Here is a 20,353-nt window from a genome sequence, read left to right on the forward strand (position 1 = left end):
TGCAAGTCATTGTATTCTGTTTTTATTTACGAATTACACAACATGCAAACTTCACTGGTTTTGGAGTTTGTATATATATTTACCTATATATACACAATAGGTATAGGGGGAGAAGGTGTAAATCTCGCACCAGGCCGTACCCATATCCGCAGCAGGTCTCCAAGGTGAACAGCCTCTGGCATGTGTGTGTGTGTGTGTGTGTGTGTGTGTGTGTGTGTGTGTGTGTGTGTGTGTGTGTGTGTGTGTGTGTGTGTGTGTGTGTGTGTGTGTGTGTGTGTGTGTGTGTGTGTGTGTGTGTGTGTGTGTGTGTGTGTGTGTGTGTGCGTGCGTGTGTGTGTGTGTATAGATATATAGGAGACAAACATCACCGCTATTTTTTCATTTTGACTTAGTCAAAAATAAAGTTCATAAACATTATATACCCGGTCACAACGTTACATTATACTATTTTTTTCTTATGTTTCCTCAAACAAGGTGGTAATGTTGCCTGACGAGGATAACCACATATGTACGTCCGTCAATCTGTGACATCACAGTGTGCTCACTGTTTAAAAAAAAAAAAAAGATATAATATGAAAGCTATTAGGTTGGATATATTTACACCATATAAACATACAAACGGTATATTACCTACCAATATGCATCAAATAGTGTACTTTACCTGAAGGTGATGTGGTTGGCTCCCTTCGTTGGTGATTCCTTCTTTTTCTGCATTCACCAAAATATACTCAAGAGCTTGAGTGTGAGTCCGCTCCTAAGAGTGGAGTGGCAAAAGTGAAATACCTGTCATGTGTAAAAGGCTCTCCTTTTAGGGCGGAGGGATGGGGCCTCGCCCTCGTTGCCTCATTGTCAATAAAACCTTCATAGACGCCTCCTACTGGACAGTTAAATATTACACTATGATAGAAAAACAAAAAATAAATAAAAGCAATGCAAATTTCGGTGAGTGTATGTTTGCTATTTGAATGTTCTTTTTAATAATGGAAATTTTAAAACAAAAAAACAACTGTTTTATTTGAATTTCAAATACCAAAAAGAAAATTGAAAAAAAAAATGTTTAGGTGTTGAAAAACAATAACTAGATACAAATAAATGTTTGCTTTGCATATTTCATAAAAGAAAAATGAAGATCCCCAGTAAACAGAAACGGAAAACCCGACCAAAACGGATGTACTTTGACAGCGTAGGTTTTCAAAGTAAATCCGGGGATACTACACTAAAATGTATTTGGAGCCCTACAGATAAAGGATTTTAGAGATGGCACAAAAAGGACTGACATCTACAAATATATATAAACACATATCATTCGAAAGTGGAGGCAAAACGGGATCTGATTCTGATCACGCACCATAGTCCGCGGTCCTATCGTTAAAATCATTACTTCCGGTTCCGGTGTGGTAACATGAAAACACATCCGTTTTGGTCCTTTTTCACTTTCTGTTGAGAATTCTGTATATGTCAATCCTCGTTGTGCCATATCTAAAATCCATTCTGTGTAGGGCTCCAAATACATTTGGCCAGATTCATAAGCAAACGGTTACCGTAGCAATCCCCCCCTTTTATTTTGAAAATAAAACTCCTGGTTCTGCAAATTAAAAAACAGGCCATTCGTTTTTCATTTTGAATAGAAAACTTTTTTTTTTAATCCTCTTTTCCGTGGTTTGCTTTGATAGAAAAAACAAAAACGGATCGTTATTCAATATCAAATATCCGTTTTCCAAATGTGTTAATGTGTTTGAATATCGATAATAGGAATTAAAACAACGAGTGGAAACTCGTTTTTAAATTGCAAATGCGCAGTATCTCTTTTTTGGCTCCTGGTCTGAATCATAGACATCTTATGAGATGTCTATGCTGTGAGTGACCCAGAACAACAGAAGAAAAAGAAGAAGGCAAAGAACTGTGTCAGTGTCGTCAAAACAAGTTTGTGGCGGTCAATAGTTCCTCTCTATTTTTGAAATTCCCAGGGACATGGAAAATTACACGTTTTATCCGTTCTTTATCGCGCTGGCAAATGAGTCCGTGTACCTTCCGTAAATAAAAAAAATAAAATTACGGCCGTTTTTTTATATTTGTTATAAATGGCAGATTTTTAAAACAAACAAAAAAGAGTTAATTTTATTAAATATTGCCATAAAATTTGATTCTTTCCAGATAAAAACACAAATCGAAAAAAATGTTTTAATCCACAATGCAAAAATGCGTGGTTATGTGATGACAAATTGAACCGGAAGCAGTATTTTAGCTTTTACTTTGAAGCAAGATCTGTTCAACAGGCGTCCTTTTGTCGTTTTTAAAAAGTGTTATTAAATAGTTGTCCAAAAAAACCCTCCCCAATTTACACTTATTCACACAAAAGGGTTGTTTCTTTCTGTTATTAATATTCTGGTTCCTATATATCAATACCGTCTGCAAGGCATGATTGTGCCTTGCAGATAATAGTACTAACCTGAGATTGGTGTTGGAGTTCAAATCCCAGCCGAGTCATACCAAAGACTATAAAAATGGGACCCATAACCTCCCTGCTTGGCACTCAGCAACAAAGGGTTGGAGTTGGGGGTTAAATCACCAAAATGATTCCCGGGTGCGGCGCCGCTGCTGCCCACTGCTCCCCAAGGGGATGGGACAAATGCAGAGGACACATTTCACCACATCTAGTGTGTGTGTGACAATCATTGGTACTTTAATCTTAATTAATCTTAATCTTTAACAGTTAATTTTACTCATTTTCATTCATTACTAGTTTCTATGTAACTGTTTTTATATTATTTTACTTTCTTTTTTATTCAAGAAAATGTTTTTAATTTATTTATATTCTTTTATTTTATTATTGTTTTTTAAAAAAGGACCTTATCTTCACCATACCTGGTTGTCCAAATTAGGCATAATATTGTGTTAATTCCACGACTGTATATATCGGTATCGGTTGATATCGGTATCGGTAATTAAGAGTTGGACAATATCGGAATATCGGATATCGGCAAAAAAGCCATTATCGGACATCCCTAATTTATATATATATATATATATATATATATATATATATATATATATATATATATATATATATATATATACCAAGATTTTCGGTACAGTATTCACCCATCCATCCATACATTTTCTACCGCTTGTCCCTTATTCACATCTAATTTAAATTTGATAAATATTTTTTTGTAAAAAAAATATTTATCAAATTTATAATATATATATATATATATATATATATATATATATATATATATATATATATATATATATATATATATATATATATATATATATATATATATCACCTCGTCAGGTGTTTTCTGAATTCCTTATATTTAAAAAAAATATTTATCAAATTTAAATGAAATTTGAATAAGGGACAAGGGGTAAAAAATGGATGGATGGATGGATGAATACTGTACCAAAAATATTGGTCCGCAGTAACGTTGTTTCAACCTGCCGTGCCAATAGATGGCGCTGTCTGGATTCGGTGTGGATAGACAGACTCGTCACGTGATCATTGCGTATTTCCTGTCAGCGGCGCGTACTTTCCGGAAACACACTCGTCGGGAGCGTTGTCAGAGATTTTTTTATAAAAATGGTGCGCAAATTGAAATACCATGAGCAAAAGTTACTAAAGAAGGTGGACTTTATTAACTGGGAGGTGGACAACAACATCCATGAGGTGAAAGTGTTGCGGAAATATCACATCGAGAAGAGGGAGGACTACACCAAGTGAGCATTCGCCATGCTTGTTATTGCCGTATGTCGTCACCTTGATAAATAAACGTGCTGTTATCTTCTTCTTCACAATGTCACGCAGGTACAACAAGTTGAGTCGTAACATAAGAGACCTGGCGCAGAAAATTCGAGACCTAGACGAGAAGGATGGCTTCAGAGCTCAGAGCACACACCAGCTACTAGAAAAACTGTGAGTGCGACTGTACGTCTTGCATCTTGTAGGAATGTTACAATTTTAGAAATATGTAAAATAGTCCCTCTAGATAAAGCACAAAGAGACCTTTCATTTCATTGTCATACCCAAAGATAGGCATTTTCTTTCTGGATGCACACGCACACACACGTGATATAGTTACTGATATATTTAAATGGTAAATGGGTTATACTTGTATAGCGCTTTTCTACCTTCAAGGTAGGGCTGGGCGATATGGCCTTTTTTTTAATATCTCGATATTTTTAGGCCATATCACGATACACGATATATATCGCGATATTTTGCCTTAGCCTTGAATGAACACTCGATGCATATAATCACAGCGTATGATGATTCTATGTGTCTACATTAAAACATTCTTGTTCATACTGCATTAATATATGCTCATTTTAAACTTTCATGCAGAGAGGGAAATCACAACTAAGTAAATTTAGCAAAAGTGTATTTATTAAACAGTTATTAAGCAGTGGCACAAACATTCATGTCATTTCCAAAACAGAAAGTGCAAGATTGTCAGACATTTTAAAACAAGCTATGAGTGCACTTTTGTGCATGGTGTCACTAAGATGACAAATCAAAACAACACTAAATTAAAGTGCACTTTTTGTACAGAACGCCACTACAATAGTTTAAAACAAATAAAGTGCACTTCTGTGCATGATGTCACACAAGATATTTCAATAAGTGTCAAATAAAAATGAGCTGCATAATAGGAAATCAAATAGTGTTCGTCCTTCGCTATGTGGTAGGTTCCTGCGGATGTTATCTCCTTATGTCGTGGACTATTTTTTTTCATACGGTGTTGATGTGGAAATGATTGTCTCTGCATTTTTGTTGGTGTGGCACCAAACGGAGATGTTGACATGCGGAGTACGCACTCTTCCTTCTCTAGCGGGTGACTTTTCAAATGATGCTACATATTAGCAGTAATGCTACTTTTTGTAGAAACGCTTTTGCCCCATACTTGACAAATTACGGTTGTCTGTGCGACATATTCCCACTTGAAGCCAAACCACCGCCAGACGATGGACCCCCTGCTGTTTTTCTTGGGAATTAATTCTTCCTTCATTTGTTACCAGATTCGCACCTTCTTTCTCTCGTATTACCACTCGCACCACAGCTAACTTTAGCAATGCTGCTACCTCTCTGCTCCGCGAGGGCGTATACGTATGTGACGTATGTAAGAAGGTGCGCTTGTTTATGTCTCTGTGAGAAGGAGAGACTAGAGTGAGAAAAGCCTGTAGTGTAATGCCTGCAGCTAAAAGCAACTGCGTGAGAACGTATAATCGAATATCACGATATAGTCATTTTCTATATCGCACAGAGACAAACCTGCGATATATCGAGTATATCGATATATCGCCCAGCCCTACTTCAAGGTACTCAAAGCGCTTTGACACTATTTCCACATTCACACACTGATGGCGGGAGCTAACCACGACCCATCAGGAGCAAGGGTGAAGTGTCCCGGAAGAGTTAGTGCTGCAAGGGGTTCTGGGTATTTGTTCTGTTGTGTTTATGTTGTGTTACGGGGCGGATGTTCTCCCGAAATGTGTTTGTCATTCTCGTTTGGTGTGGGTTCACAGTGTGGCGCGTATTTGTAACAGTGTTAAAGTTGTTTATACGGACACCCTCAGTGTGACCTGTATGGCTGTTGACCAAGTATGCCTTGCATTCACTTATGTGTGTGTAAAAGCCGCATATGTTATGTGACTGGGCCGGCACGCTGTTTGTATGGCGGAAAAGCGGACGTGACGACAGGTTATAGAGGACGTTAAAGGCGGTGCCTTAAAGTCACGCCCCCAATATTGTTGTCCAGGTGGAAATCGGGACAAATTCGGGAGAATGGTTGCCCAGGGAGATTTTCGGGAGGGGCACTGAAATTCGGGAGTCTCCCGGGAAAATCGGGAGGGTGGGCAAGTACGCACAACGGACGTGACTAGGTTGGTAGAAGCTGGGGATTGAACCAGGAACCCTCAGGTTGCTGGCACGGCCACTCTCCCAACCGCCGTCCCCTTTTACTTGAAACCTGCTCTGTAATTAGGTGCTTAATTACTCGAATCACTACTTTCACCACAAAGTAGGCGACCTTATCATAATACATACCAGACCGATAAGTCTTGCTGGACGATCTATTGTCCCACAAATTATTTTATTTTATTATTTTAATACCAACTTATTGTAATTAATTATAAATAGGGTTGCAGCTATCAAATATTTTAGTAATCCAGTGGTCAATTGATCAGTTTGTCCAATTATTTCAGTAATCGGATAAGACACACTCAATAGCCTCAATGCAAATTTTAGGGAAACTTGTTGAAATAAACAAGGATATTTCAGCTGACCATAACCTGATAAATGCACATCATTAAAAATTGAATTGCACTTTTAACATGGGTGCTTTATTAATAATTTAGTAAAAACCTCTCCATTGTACCAGGCAGGTATCACGGCACCCACACACCACAATCCTTATGGGCACTCTGTTGTCCGTGTGGAAAGTACTATGTATAACCCATTTATTTATTTATTATTTATTTATGTCTTTGCATTTAAAGTTATAGGTACTCCAATATGTCCTGTCATTAAACGATTTGTTGGTCCCTAATGCTAACTCCAAGCATGGCGTTTCTATATTTGCATAGTACTGTTAGCATGCTATGTTTTTTAGCTTACTTTGCTCATATTTTTTGTTACTTGACGCGATATCGTCAGCGTGCTAACATTTCAGTTTGGCTTTGAATTTACAAAACATTTATACCGAAATTGCATTTTCTGAAAAAATGTATGTATTGTACTGGTTTGATGGTGAAAACTACCAAAATGGCCCCCACACCCCTGTTTTAGAAGTATTCTAATATATTCCTATAAAAGTGTATAAAGGTGCTTCTAAGACCTAAACAGAATATAAATCTAAGATAAATAGATGCAGCCTTAATCGTAATTTTTGATAATGCAAGTACCGTATTTTCCGGACTATAAGGCGTACTTAAAATCCTCTCATTTGCTCACAAAGCGTTAGTGCGCCTTATAACTCAGTGCGCCTCACGTACGTATTAATCCTAGTTGTGCTTACCGACCTCGAATCAATTTTATTTGTTACATGGTGTAATGATAAGTGTGGCCAGTAGATGGCAGTCACACATAAGAGATCTGGTGAATTGCAAGGTGACGCAATTAAACAACACCAAAACTTTAAATATTCAATTGAGGATATAGAACATTACACACAGCGCTCAAAAATCTGTCAAAATGTTTTAGTACGACTTTGGTAAGCTATGAAGCACCGCTTGATGGATTGTCGGAGCATTACGGCTACTGTACTCAGACGTACTCTGCTTCAACATACGAGTATTATTATGGTGCGTGTATAAGGGCCGCAAAATGGCACCTGTTACCAGACATATCTGGCGTTTGGTTTCGCAATATTATGCAAAACCAACTTTTCTTACCTTCTGGTACCTGCTGATGTGATTTGGGATCTGCATAAGTCCTGAAAATTTGCGCTTGTCCGCCATTGTAATCCGTGCTGACACCTAGTCGATAAGCTTCTTCTTTTTCTCCATCCTCTTGTTATGGGCCATTACCCTCCACTTTTGCCATTTCTAATATAAAGGAGCGTAAAGTTCAAACTCCTATGTCATTAGACTCGCTATGGAAGCGCTAAAACTACTGGTGTAGTGGGTTGACATAATTCACCCACAGAACTTTAGTTATTAGAAAGTTCCGGTCGGACGTTTTTTCACGGGACACATTTCCGGCCTTGTTGTTGCGCTAGTGAGCCACGGAGGAGGAGATGCTGCTCTGTTATTGATTTAAAGGCCTACTGAAATGATTTTTTTTTATTTAAACGGGAATAGCAGATCCATTCTATGTGTCATACTTGATCATTTCGCGATATTGCCATATTTTTGCTGAAAGGATTTAGTAGAGAAAATCGACGATAAAGTTCGCAACTTTTGCTCGCTGATAAAAAAAGCCTTGCCTGTACCGGAAGTAGCGTGACGTCACAGGAGCTAGTATTCCTCACAATTCCCCATTGTTTACAATGGAGCGAGAGAGATTTGGACCGAGAAAGTGATGATTACCCCATTAATTTGAGCGAGGATGAAAGATTTGTAGATGAGGAACGTTACAGTGAACGACTTGAGAGGCAGTGATTGACGTATCTTTTTTCGCTCTGACCGTAACTTAGGTACAAGCTGGCTCATTGGATTCCACACCCTCCTTTTTATATTGTGGATCACGGATTTGTATTTTAAACCACCTCGGATACTATATCCTCTTGAAAATGAGAGTCGAGCACGCGAAATGGACATTTAAAGTGACTTTTATCTCCAAGACAATACATCGGTGACACACTTAGCTACTGAGCTAGCGCGATAGCATCGTTCTCAAATGAAGATAGAAACAAAATAAATAAACCCCTTAATGGAAGGATAGATAGAAAATCAACAATACTATTAAACTGTGGACATGTAAATACACGGTTAATGATTTCCAGGCTGGCGAAGGTTAACAATGCTGTGCTAACGACGCCATTGAAGCTAACTTAGCAACCAGACCTCACAGAACTATGTACTCTCTCCTTTTTGTATTGTGAATCACAGATTTGTATTTTAAACCACCTTGGATACTATATCCTTTTGAAAATGAGAGTCGAGCACGCGAAATGGACATTTAAAGTGACTTTTATCTCCAAGACAATACATCGGTGACACACTTAGCTACTGAGCTAGCGCGATAGCATCGTTCTCAAATGAAGATAGAAACAAAATAAATAAACCCTTTAATGGAAGGATAGATAGAAAATCAACAATACTATTAAACCGTGGACATGTAAATACACGGTTAATGATTTCCAGGCTGGCGAAGGTTAACAATGCTGTGCTAACGACGCCATTGAAGCTAACTTAGCAACCAGACCTCACAGAACTATGTACACTCTCCTTTTTCTATTGTGAATCACAGATTTGTATTTTAAACCACCTCGGATACTATATCCTCTTGAAAATGAGAGTCGAGCACGCGAAATGGACATTTAAAGTGACTTATCTCCAAGACAATACATCGGTGACACACTTAGCTACTGAGCTAGCGCGTAGCATCGTTCTCAAATGAAGATAGAAACCCATCAACAGCCGTGCTCACCTGCATTCCAGCGATCAACGGCACGACGAAGGACTTCATCCGTGGGTTTGGCGGCAAGCATCGGCTAGGCGTCAGGGTAAGTAGTCCTTGTTGTGTTGCTGTAAGTCAATTGAGCAGCGCTTCCTCGTCTGTGTGACTCCTTCTCCACTGCGGGGCATTACAATTAATGCCCCGCAGTGGAGAAGGAGTCACACAGACGAGGAAGCGCTGCTCAATCGCTTTATTAAAAAGCGGTAACTGGTTGTAGTTCAAAAAGTAACGCACACACATACACAAGCTGCTGTTAGCCAAAGCTCACACACACAAGTTCTCCGCCAACTCACTCGCGCATGCGCGATCCCCAAACCCTTAAAGACAGTACACTAATGCAAATATCACAGATATTACAGTATTGTACTTAGCCGCTAAGACACCGATCGATCCCACCTACAACGTTCTTCTTTGCAGTCTCCATTGTTCATTAAACAAATTGCAAAAGATTCACCAACACAGATGTCCAGAATAATGTGGAATTTTGTCGAAGAAAACAAGAGGCTTTTCTATCGGGTCCGTTGGGGTCCAACCACTTCCGTTGCTTTTGTGACGTCACGCGCATAAATCATATCCAAAGGAGTTTTTCAACCGGAAGTGTGGCGGGAATTTTAAAATTGAACTTTATAAGTTAACCCGGCCGTATTGGCATGTGTTGCAATGTTAAGATTTCATCATTGATATATAAACTATCAGACTGCGTGGTTGGTAGTAGTGGGTTTCAGTAGGCCTTTAAGTAAAGTGGATGTCATTAAACAGTTAGCTCCATCTTTTGACACTTCTTCCACTCTCGTTCTTGCACGCTACACCGCTACAACAAAGATGACGGGGAGAAGACGCTGTCAAAGGAAAACCACGTACCGTATTTTTCGGATTATAAATTGCACTGGACGAAAATGCATAATAAAGAAGGAAAAAAAACATGTATAAGTCGCACTGGAGTATAAGTTGCATTTTTTGGGGAAATTTATTTGATAAAACCCAACACCAAAAATATATATTTGAAAGGCAATTTAAAATAAATAAAGAATAGTGAACAACAGGCTGAATAAGTGTACGTTATATGAGGCATAAATAACCAACTGAGAACGTGCCTGGTATGTTAACGTAACATAATATGGTAAGAGTCATTCAAATAACTATAACATATAGAACATGCTATACGTTTACCAAACAATCTGTCACTCCTAATCGCTAAATCCCATGAAATCTTATACGTCTAGTCCAGACCTGGGCATTCTGCGGCCCACGGGCCACATCCGGCCCTTTGTGCGTCCCTGTCCGGCCCGCGTGAGGCCAATCATAAATTACAAAATCAATTTTAAAAAGTATCTATGTCAAGTGTGCAATACAACGGTGCTGCTTTTGTTTTGAAAAGCGTTATCTGTATTATTTACGTGTGGACGTATGCGCGTGAGTGATTGTGAGTGAATGTGAACAGCTGCAATCACAAATTACAAAATAAAGTTGAAAAAACATCTATGTCGTGCGCGCAATACAACTGTGCTGCTTTTATTTTGAAAAGTGTTATTTATGGGCGTATGTCTGTGTGTAACCTGTGAGTGAAGGTGCACAGCGACAAGTGATGCACGGTTTACACCCGAGACGCTAAAAAGAGAAAAGTTGATGACGAATGGTGTGTTTTCAACAAGACATGGACTGCCAAGCAAGGTTCCCTCTAACGTGCACGCCTGCGCAATTGCGCACTGCTTAAGCGTCCTCTGCGCACAGCAAATATATGCCGCGCACCAAATCAAACCCATATGAATTCTAAACAAAATAAACACATTTATTCTGTGTAATTTTGCAATGCAACTCTGAGTGACAGTGACAACAAGCGGCCCTAACGGTGTTCGTCAACACCGTTCAATTGAACACCGTTCAATTATTGTAACGTCTATCGAGATGCTTCGAGGCCAGGAATTATATTGATCAGTTTATTGAGCAAAACTGTTTATATTTGGCCATAACCACAACAAAAACACAAGTAAAACACTTCTATCTTGAAAAACTAGTCATTTTCTGCCGTACAAATCAGGCCAAAACCAACTTGTCATCTGTCACCAACACGCATACCACTGGTGCGTTTATGGCCACACAAAAAGTCGGACAACTCAAACACCACACAACACTATGACTTCTCAGTCATATGTGTGCTTATTTTACTGTCATTTATTATTAATGTTAATTTATTTATATTAATCATGGAATGCTGTTACTAGAGAAAGTTACAGGAATGCACACTTTATCCTATGCTTACATTTCATTGTGCAATATGAGGATGTTTAAGGGGAACTAAATGTGATCTCTGAAAGGGGTACAAATTATTTCCAAAGCAGTGCTTTTGGTATAAAGTTAAGTTAGGTTAAATGAAAGTATTATTATTATTATTATTTATCTTACGGTATATATCAAAAATAATATTGAGCAAAATTTAATTGAAATATTGTCGATGTGGCCCTCCAGCAGTGCTCGGGTTGCTCATGCGGCCCCCAGTAAAAATTAATTGCCCACCCCTGGTCTAGTCTCTTACGTGAATGAGCTAAATAATATTATTTGATATTTTACGGTAATGTGTTAATAATTTCACACATAAGTCACTCCTGAGTATAAGTCGCACCCCCGGCCAAACTATGAAAAAAACTGCGATTTATAGTCCGAAAAATACGGTAAATAAGACCGCCCACTAAACGGTGCATCCTGAAGCGACTGTCAGAAAGCAACTTGAAGATGGTCTGTGAAACATAATATATGCAACATTTTGCCCAAATAACCACCATTACATGTTATGTAGACCACAAGGAAGTGTTTCAAATTCAGAAAAAAATCATAATTTGACCCATTTAATGCGCTTTATAATCCCGTTGCGCCTTTTGTATGAAAATAGACCCACTCATCGGCAGTGCGCTTTATAATCCGGTGCGCCCTATGGTCCGAAAAATACGGTAACCCTTTCAAACGCAATAAACTTATTTCTCATTAGTATCCTTTACCATTGTAAATGGAAGGTCAAAAACTCTTACTTCTCCTACACAAACATGAAAATAAAATGGACTCTCAATCTCTGTTTGCAAAAATTATGTGCAGTTTTTTCCCCCCAATTTAGGTGGTTTGTTTTGTTTGCCGTTACTTTCCAACAAATTCAGCATAGTGGCTCGTTTGTCCGTGTTGATGGGCTCCTCTTCCTCATTCGGTTTAAAGCCGAACCATTCCCCACCCGTGACATTTGGTTTTGCAAGCATCTTTTTTTCCTCCTACATTTTGTTGCTTTGCGGCACTTCTCACTGGTGAGTAGCGACTTGCGAGGCTATGTCCGAGCATCCTGTGTGTGTAGAGCAGTGGTTCTTAACTTGGGTTCAATCGAATCCTAGGGGTTCGGTGAGTCGGGCTCAGGGGTTCGGCGGAGGTCAAGACACACCCGACTCATCGTGTAAATAAAAACTTCTCCCTAACCCTAACCAAATAACTCTAAATTAAGTCTTTGTTACTTAGAATATGTTCCCCATACTAAAGTGTTACCAAAAACATATAACTTTGTCTTGAAATTGAAAAAAATTATTTATTTATTTTTTCACTAAAAGGTTCGGTGAATGCGCATATGAAACTGGTGGTGTTCGGTACCTCCAACAAGGTTTAAGAACAACTGGTGTAGACACAAATTTCACACTGAAAATCAATATAAAAAAATTTGCCGTATGCGACCTGTACCAGATTTCTTCATGTCATTGTAAACAGTGCAATTCTGAAATTTTCATATCCGATCCAGGCTTCTTTCCAAGTAAATATTTGCGATGCAATGTGAACGCCCCCTGTGCTCGGGTTGCATTCATCCGACCAGAGCATCATCAAAAAGCGATAAGCGTCATAACTATTCACCAACATAGAGTGTTGCATAATACGTTGAGAACGGAGCAAAAAACGGGTGAAAATAATGTTTTAGGAACTCAAGTGAAGGTTCCACCACTCCTGTCTCCGACTGCTCGACCACTTTAAGCAAAAATACTTGTCCTCTTCCTTCTTAATCTTCTACGCGCAATAATTCGGTTCAGAAAATGTTGACTTCAATTCCACAAAATCCTTGAAATTGCCACAAATATGCCAGTACCAAAAGCGACTACAGCTGAAGCCATGTTTACTTTGTAACTTTATGTCCACTTACGGGTCAGGTTGCATTAACATTGGAAACCAAATTTTTTTGTAACGTGAACGGCCACTAAAATCAGATTTGCCCAAAAAATAAGAATTGAACATCCGACCCTGCGGTGTGAACGCAGCCAAAGATTGTCAATTGCTGACAAGAGGGTTTAGTTTAGTTTATTAAGGATCCCCATTAGTCTACACCGCAGTGGAGAGACTATTCTTCCTGGGTTCCTGGGGTTCACTGCACAGTAGTGAACCATCTGCTGATTGGAAGCGACAGACTTAGAAGAAACATAGACATGACAATATATCATTGTGGAAAAGTTATCAATTTCATTTTCGTTTTTAAATGATTAAAAATTTTTATCTGGAGTAGGGGTGTAACGGGACGTGTATTTGTATTGAACCGTTTCGGTACGGGGTTTCGGTTCGGTTCGGAGGTGTACCGAACGAGTTTCCACACGGACATATTAAGTAGCGTACCGCACGTTGTGTAAACAATGCACACCGAGGCACAACACACGGCATGCTAGCAACGACCGGGCTACGATAGACTGACCATACGTCCCCTTTTCACCGGCTGTCAGGGCGGAATTTCTCAAATGCCTCAAATGTCCGGTATTTTGAGTTAGGGTTGCGTGTATTTTCAATGTACGTTCAGGGTTAAGAAGGGGTTAAAAACAAAACAAATTGTGTGCGCAGCAGCTTTGGTGAGGGAGGGGCAGAGACTGAGAGAGAGAGAGTTATGATAAACGCGCATGCGTCGCCAGGCTCTGCTTTTTATCCATAGATTTATCAGATTTAGTTTTTTATTTCTATAGCAGGGGTGTCAAAAGTGTGCCCCTGAGGCCATTTGCGGCCCACAGCTAATGTTTTAAAGGCCCACGGCACATTCTAAAAATACTATTAAAATAAACAAAAACATAATAAAAGGTTAAATGTAATTTAGAAAAAGTTGCAATGTTGACTAATAAAACAAAGCTGTTTTTTTTGCTTTCAAACTGTCATTGCTCAAAACATATTGAATCAAAATCAATGTTATTATGAATGTTATTATTATGAACTTCCTTCCTGCACTGTGCGATTCAAGAACTCCTTCATTCTGTACTCCATCCAGCTGTATAATCACTCGCCATACAGCAATAGATGACATCTGCCTATTACCTGTCACCTGACATGTTAGCTACTTCTCTTTGTTTATAATGTTTATAATGTCTATTTTCTATTTCCTGCTGGACCTACTCTCTATTGTATGCTGCTGCTGTCATATATACTATATATACTGTAATATTGTACATGGTCATTGGTTTATATTGTATATATGTTATAGACATAATATATCTGTATATAAATTATTCTGTACACATTATGTATATATTAGTATATATGTTAGATTTTTTTATAGCTATATTAGTCTATTTATACCTGCATTGTCCTTTCCATCCTTACACTTTCCATCATTGTAACTGAGCTACTGTGTTGAACAATTTCCCTTGTGGATCATTAAAGTTTGTCGAAGTCTAAGTCTAATTATTCACCTATCCAAGGTTCCGATTACTTCACATCAAATACTACACTAAGAAAAAAAAATTTGGTGGAAGATTTAGCAAATTTGGTAAATAAATAACCAAAAAATTTATATTTTGTTTTCTTACCGTACCGAAAATGAACCGAACCGTGACCTCTAAACCGAGGTACGTACCGAACCGAAATTTTTGTGTACCGTTACACCCCTAATCTGGAGTGATAATGTTATGTATGATTAGCGAAAGATTGATTGCAAGCCCCAGGTTGAGACCGAATGGCAAAAGTAGCAACATTCCGATTGTAACATTCCTATATCAGGTATGTTTCTCATAGAGTTGGTCAATTAACAAATCAATTCTTGTGTCTCCACATAAGTTACGGCATCGGACTCATCCCCACCAAACAGAGTCTATCCCTCACAGAGAAAGTCACCGCCTCCTCGTTCTGCAGGTACACCACTTGTCTGTGAAGCTGACACGCTACGAACATACTCTTCTATTTTGTCCAATGACTGCTGTCACCACCACAGGAGGAGGCTGCCCACCATCATGCTGAAGCTTCGTATGGCTCAGAACCTAAAAACCGCCATCACCTTCATCGAGCAGGGGCGTATCCTTTCCGCTTGCATGTTTCTACAGTGTTTGTGTTTGAGGCTGGGACATGTTTCTGTGGTCCTTGACTTGCTTTCAGATGTACGTGTGGGCCCTGAGATTGTCACAGACCCCGCGTTTCTCGTCACAAAGTCAGTGTTTGCAAGTTAACCATCACCGGAATACTTCTAAAACACACTGCTGTAGGCAATATAATGTAGGAAATTGTCTTTTTCATTACCTTTACAGAAATATGGAAGATTTTGTTACTTGGGTGGACTCGTCCAAGATCAAACAGCATGTCATGAATTATAATGACGAGGTCAGCATTATGTTGTTCTTGGAAATGGCAGGATCATGCAAGTCTATCGTATGGAATGTGAATGACCATTGCTTCTCTTTCCAGAGAGACGACTTTGACATGTTGGCGTGAATCTTTTTGCCATGTTCCTCACTGGCAAGGTTTGAACTTGACCTCAGAGAGGAGCTGCTACAGCTGAAATTATTTGGTACCCACAAACTTGGAAAATATAGAGGCAAGAAAAGTCTTCTCACCACATTCAATAAACATTTTAGGAAGGACTCTGCTGTCTCCATTAATCATTTCAAAATTGCTGTGTGGCTCCTTTCCATATAGTCCAAAAATGTGCATCTAGTAATTGTAGATCGGTGTACCCAAAGGGCAGCCGGGGGCCTTTTACGGCCCGCAGCTAATTTTTGAACGGCCCACGACACATCGTTAGCATTCAAATATTAGCATGCTGGCGTTTTAGAAAATTTTACAGGTACCGTATTTTTCGGACTATAAGTCGCAATTTTTTTCAGTTTACAAAACAACTAAAGAGTGCGATTTATACTCTGGAGCGACTTATGTGTGAAATTATTAGCACATTACCGTAAAATATCAAATATTATTTAGCTCATTCACGTAAGAGACTAGACATATAAGATTTCATGGGATTTAGCGATTAGGAGTGACAGATTGTTTGGTAAACGTATAGCATGTTCTATATGTTATAGTTATTTGAATGACTCTTACCATAATATGTTACGTTAACATACCAGGCACGTTCTCAGTTATTCTCGGTTATTTATGCGTCATATAACGTACACTTATTCAGCCTGTTGTTCACTATTCTTTATTTATTTTAAATTGCCTTTCAAATGTCTATTCTTGGTGTTGGGTGTTATCAAATAAATTTCCCCAAAAAATGCGACTTATACTCCGGTGCGACTTATGTTTTTTTCCTTCTTTATTATGCATTTTCGGCCGGTGCGACTTATACTCCGGAGCGACTTATAGTCCGAAAAATACGGTATCCACTTTAAAGGCCTACTGAAATGAATTTTTTTAATTTAAACGGGGATAGCAGATCCATTCTATGTGTCATACTTGATCATTTCGCGATATTGCCATATTTTTGCTGAAAGGATTTAGTAGAGAACATCGACGGTAAAGTTCGCAACTTTTGGTCGCTGATAAAAAAAGCCTTGCCTGTACCGGAAGTAGCGTGACGTCACAAGTTGAAGGGCTCCTCACATTTCCCCATTGTTTACACCAGCAGCGAGAGCGATTCGGACCGAGAAAGCGACGATTACCCCATTAATTTGAGCGAGGATGAAAGATTCGTGGATGAGGACCGTGAGAGTGAAGGACTAGAGTGCAGTGCAGGACGTATCTTTTTTCGCTCTGACCGTAACTTAGGTACAAGGGTTCATTGGATTCCACACTTTCTCCTTTTTCTATTGTGGATCACGGATTTGTATTTTAAACCACCTCGGATACTATATCCTCTTGAAAATGAGAGTCGAGAACGCGAAATGGACATTTACAGTGACTTTTATCTCCACGACAATACATCGGTGAAGCACTTTAGCTACGGAGCTAACGTGATAGCATCGTGCTTAAATTCAGATAGAAACAAAAGAAATAAGCCCCTGACTGGAAGGATAGACAGAAGATCAAATATACTACTATCAGGAGACACCGAACCAAACCCTGGACCTGTAACCACACGGTTAATGCTGTGCCGCCTGTCAAAGCCTAGCAATGCTGTTGCTAACGACGCCATTGAAGCTAACTTAGCTACGGGACCTCATCAGAGCTATGATAAAAACATTAGCGCTCCACCTACGCCAGCCCTCATCTGCTCATCAACACCCGTGCTCACCTGCGTTCCAGCGATCGACGGCGCGACGAAGGACTTCACCCGATCTTTGATGCGGTCGGCGGCTAGCGTCAAAGTCAAAGTCCTCCTGGTTGTGTTGCTGCAGCTGGCTGCTAATACACCGATCCCACCTACAGCTTTCTTCGTTGCAGTCTTCATTGTTCATTAAACAAATTGCAAAAGATTCAACAACACAGATGTCCAGAATACTGTGGAATTATGTGGTGAAAACAGAGCTGTTTGTATTGTGATACAATGTGTCCGAATACTTCTGTTTCAACGATTGACGTCACGCGCAAACGTCATCATATTGAAACGTTTTCAGCCGGAAGTTTAGCGGGAAATTTAAAATTGCACTTTATAAGTTAACCCGGCCGTATTGGCATGTGTTGCAATGTTAAGATTTCATCATTGATATATAAACTATCAGACTGCGTGGTCGGTAGTAGTGGGGTTAATGCCTTTAATGTCCAATATTTTGTTTCTTGGCAAATGATTCCTGGTAGCATGCTAACGTTAGTATGCTGGCTTTTTTCTTAGCTAGTGTTGTAGGTATACACCTCAGTCATATTTTGGCGCTTGATGCATGCTAACGTCAGCATGCTAGCTTTTTAAAAATATAATTTAACAGGTATGGTGATATATTTTTTGGTCCCTAATGCTAACTGTAAGCATGGTGTTGTTATGTTTGCATGGTACTGTTAGCATGCTAGGTTTTTCTGGCTTACTTAGCTCATATTTTTTGTAACTTGACGCGAAATCGTCAGCGAGCTATCTGTTAGCATTTCAGTTTGGCTTTGGCTCGTCAGAATTTACATGAAATTTCTACAGAAATTGCATTTTCTAGTTTGAAAAAAAATATATATTGAACTGGTTTGACGGTGAAGACTACCAAAATTAGACTGACCATACTTCCTTTTTTACCCGGACATGTCCTCTTTAGTGGGGCTGTCCGGGCCGGGTTTCTTAAATGCCTCAAATGTCCAGCATTTTGAGTTAGGGTCGCGTGTATTTTCAATGTACGTCCAGGGTTAAGAAGGGGTTAAAAACAAAAGAAATTGTGAAGGTGCACGCACGCAGCAGCATTCGTGAGGGAGGGGCAGAGACAGAGAGAGCGAGGGAGTGGATTGATTGAAACTTTTATTAGTAGATTGCACAGTACAGTACATATTCCGTACTATTTTTTGTAGGTTGTGGAGTTTGTGGAGCTCCCCCTGGTGTTGTGGTTATGGCGGTCATTTACGTTCTGGAAGTAGTCTGACATGTACTTCGGTATCAGGGAGGTGTAGCAAATTTTATAGACTAGGCTCAGTGCAAGTTGTTTTACTCTGTCCTCCACCCTGAGCCAGCCCACTTTGGAGAAGTGGGTAGGAGTGAGGTGTGAGGGGTGGAGGTCTAGAAGTAATCTGACTAGCTTGTCCTGGGATGTTTGGAGTCTAGATTTGAGGGTTTTGGAGGTGCTAGGGTACCAGGAGGTGCATGCGTAATCGAAAAAGGGTTGAACGAGAGTTCCCGCTAGAATCCTCATGGTGTTTTTGTTGACCAGAGAGGAGATTCTGTAGAGAAATCTTGTTCGTTGGTTGACCTTTTTGATTACCTTGGTTGCCATTTTATCACAGGAAAGATTAGCCTCTAGAATGGAACCTAGGTAGGTGACCTCATCTTTCCTGGTGATAACAATGTCACCCACTTTTATAGTGAAGTCACTGACATTCTTAAGGTTGATTTGGGACCCACATAGGATGGATTCCGTTTTAAAAAACATAGTTTTGTTTGACAAAAAAGGGCGGAAAACAAACAAACAAAAAAACAACATAAAAAAAAACAAACATTTTGAAATGAGGGATAGATCTGAAGTTGATGTAGACTCCAGAGATTTAAGTGTTAAATATAAAATGTATGTATGCCCTGGCACACCATTATCATCATTTCATGACCCAAGCAAAACACTTTTTACACTGAAATAAATACACCTACAACTTATTCAATAAAAACATAGAAAAAACTCCCAGCAGCGGTAAAGTTTAGATCCATGAAGGAAAGAAGAAAGTGAATGAATGTTTATAACTGAATACATTTACATATGTATACAAATTTGTTTTCTTTTTTAATTATATTTTTTTATGGATTAAGTAATGTTTATGACAACCTTTTTCCAAAACACAATATAGAATGTGAGATATAACAGGATAATGCATACATTTGTCATTTGTTTTCAAAACGCTTGCAAAAAAGTGGGACCCCAAAAAGTATAATTGGCACATTTTCACCTTGGCGTGCTGCCCGCCTTGGCACGCATATATGTGTCCTCTTTTTGGGGTTTCAGAATAGGGTCAGCCTAACCAAAATGGCCCCCACATCCTTTAATTTGTCAGTCTGTGGCCTTCAGTGGAAAGAAATTGGGCACCCCCGTTTTAGATGTATTCAAATATACAGGACTGTCTCAGAAAAATAGAATATATAAAAAACAAAAATGTCATACATTCTGCATTAATTACACATCAACTGAAATATTGCAAGCCTTTTATTATTTTAATATTGCTGATTATGGCATACAGTTTAAGAAAACTCAAAAATCCTATCTCAAAAAATTAGAATATTTCCTCAGACCAAGTAAAATAAAAAGATTTATAACAGCAGAACAAAATCAAACATTTGAAAATGTCAATTAATGCACTCAGTATTTGGTTGGGAATCCTTTTGCACGGATTACTGCATCAATGCGGCGTGGCATGGAGGCAATCAATCAATGTTTATTTAAATAGCCCTAAATCACAAGTGTCTCAAAGGGCTGCACAAGCCAC

The 20,353-nt window shown here is 39.0% G+C and overlaps 2 protein-coding genes across 4 annotated transcripts in view; one reads left to right on the top strand and one right to left on the bottom strand.

Annotated features, from left to right (window-relative positions):
* slc35a3b (solute carrier family 35 member A3b) overlaps positions 1–2,575 on the bottom strand; it is a 50,910-nt gene extending 48,335 nt beyond the window's left edge. For all 3 annotated transcript variants that reach the window (XM_062070572.1, XM_062070571.1, XM_062070570.1), the window contains exons 1-2: positions 2,450–2,575; positions 662–754 (exon numbers count right to left, since the gene is read on the bottom strand). The gene's annotated coding sequence lies outside the window, so the exon portion shown is untranslated. The remainder of the gene's footprint in view (positions 1–661; positions 755–2,449) is intronic.
* Positions 2,576–3,502: 927 nt separating this feature from the next.
* On the top strand, positions 3,503–15,964 carry imp3 (IMP U3 small nucleolar ribonucleoprotein 3). The gene is made up of 7 exons (XM_062070575.1): positions 3,503–3,723; positions 3,812–3,919; positions 15,167–15,241; positions 15,321–15,400; positions 15,482–15,533; positions 15,631–15,703; positions 15,788–15,964. Exons 1-7 carry the CDS (start codon positions 3,587–3,589, stop codon positions 15,812–15,814), a joined length of 552 nt encoding a protein of 183 aa, XP_061926559.1. The 5' UTR covers positions 3,503–3,586; the 3' UTR covers positions 15,815–15,964.
* Positions 15,965–20,353: the final 4,389 nt, after the last annotated feature.

This window comes from Entelurus aequoreus, linkage group LG14 (genome assembly GCF_033978785.1).
Source record: "Entelurus aequoreus isolate RoL-2023_Sb linkage group LG14, RoL_Eaeq_v1.1, whole genome shotgun sequence".
In the NCBI taxonomy this organism is placed as follows: domain Eukaryota; kingdom Metazoa; phylum Chordata; class Actinopteri; order Syngnathiformes; family Syngnathidae; genus Entelurus; species Entelurus aequoreus.

Bases quoted from the DNA above. Each gene is read 5' to 3' on its own strand.
- imp3 (XM_062070575.1), top strand. From the start codon at position 3,587: ATGGTGCGCAAATTGAAATACCATGAGCAAAAGTTACTAAAGAAGGTG. The intron at 3,920-15,166 runs GTGAGTGCGACT...TCTCCACATAAG, and splicing joins CACCAGCTACTAGAAAAACT to TTACGGCATCGGACTCATCC. The intron at 15,704-15,787 runs GTCAGCATTATG...TTCTCTTTCCAG, and splicing joins TCATGAATTATAATGACGAG to AGAGACGACTTTGACATGTT.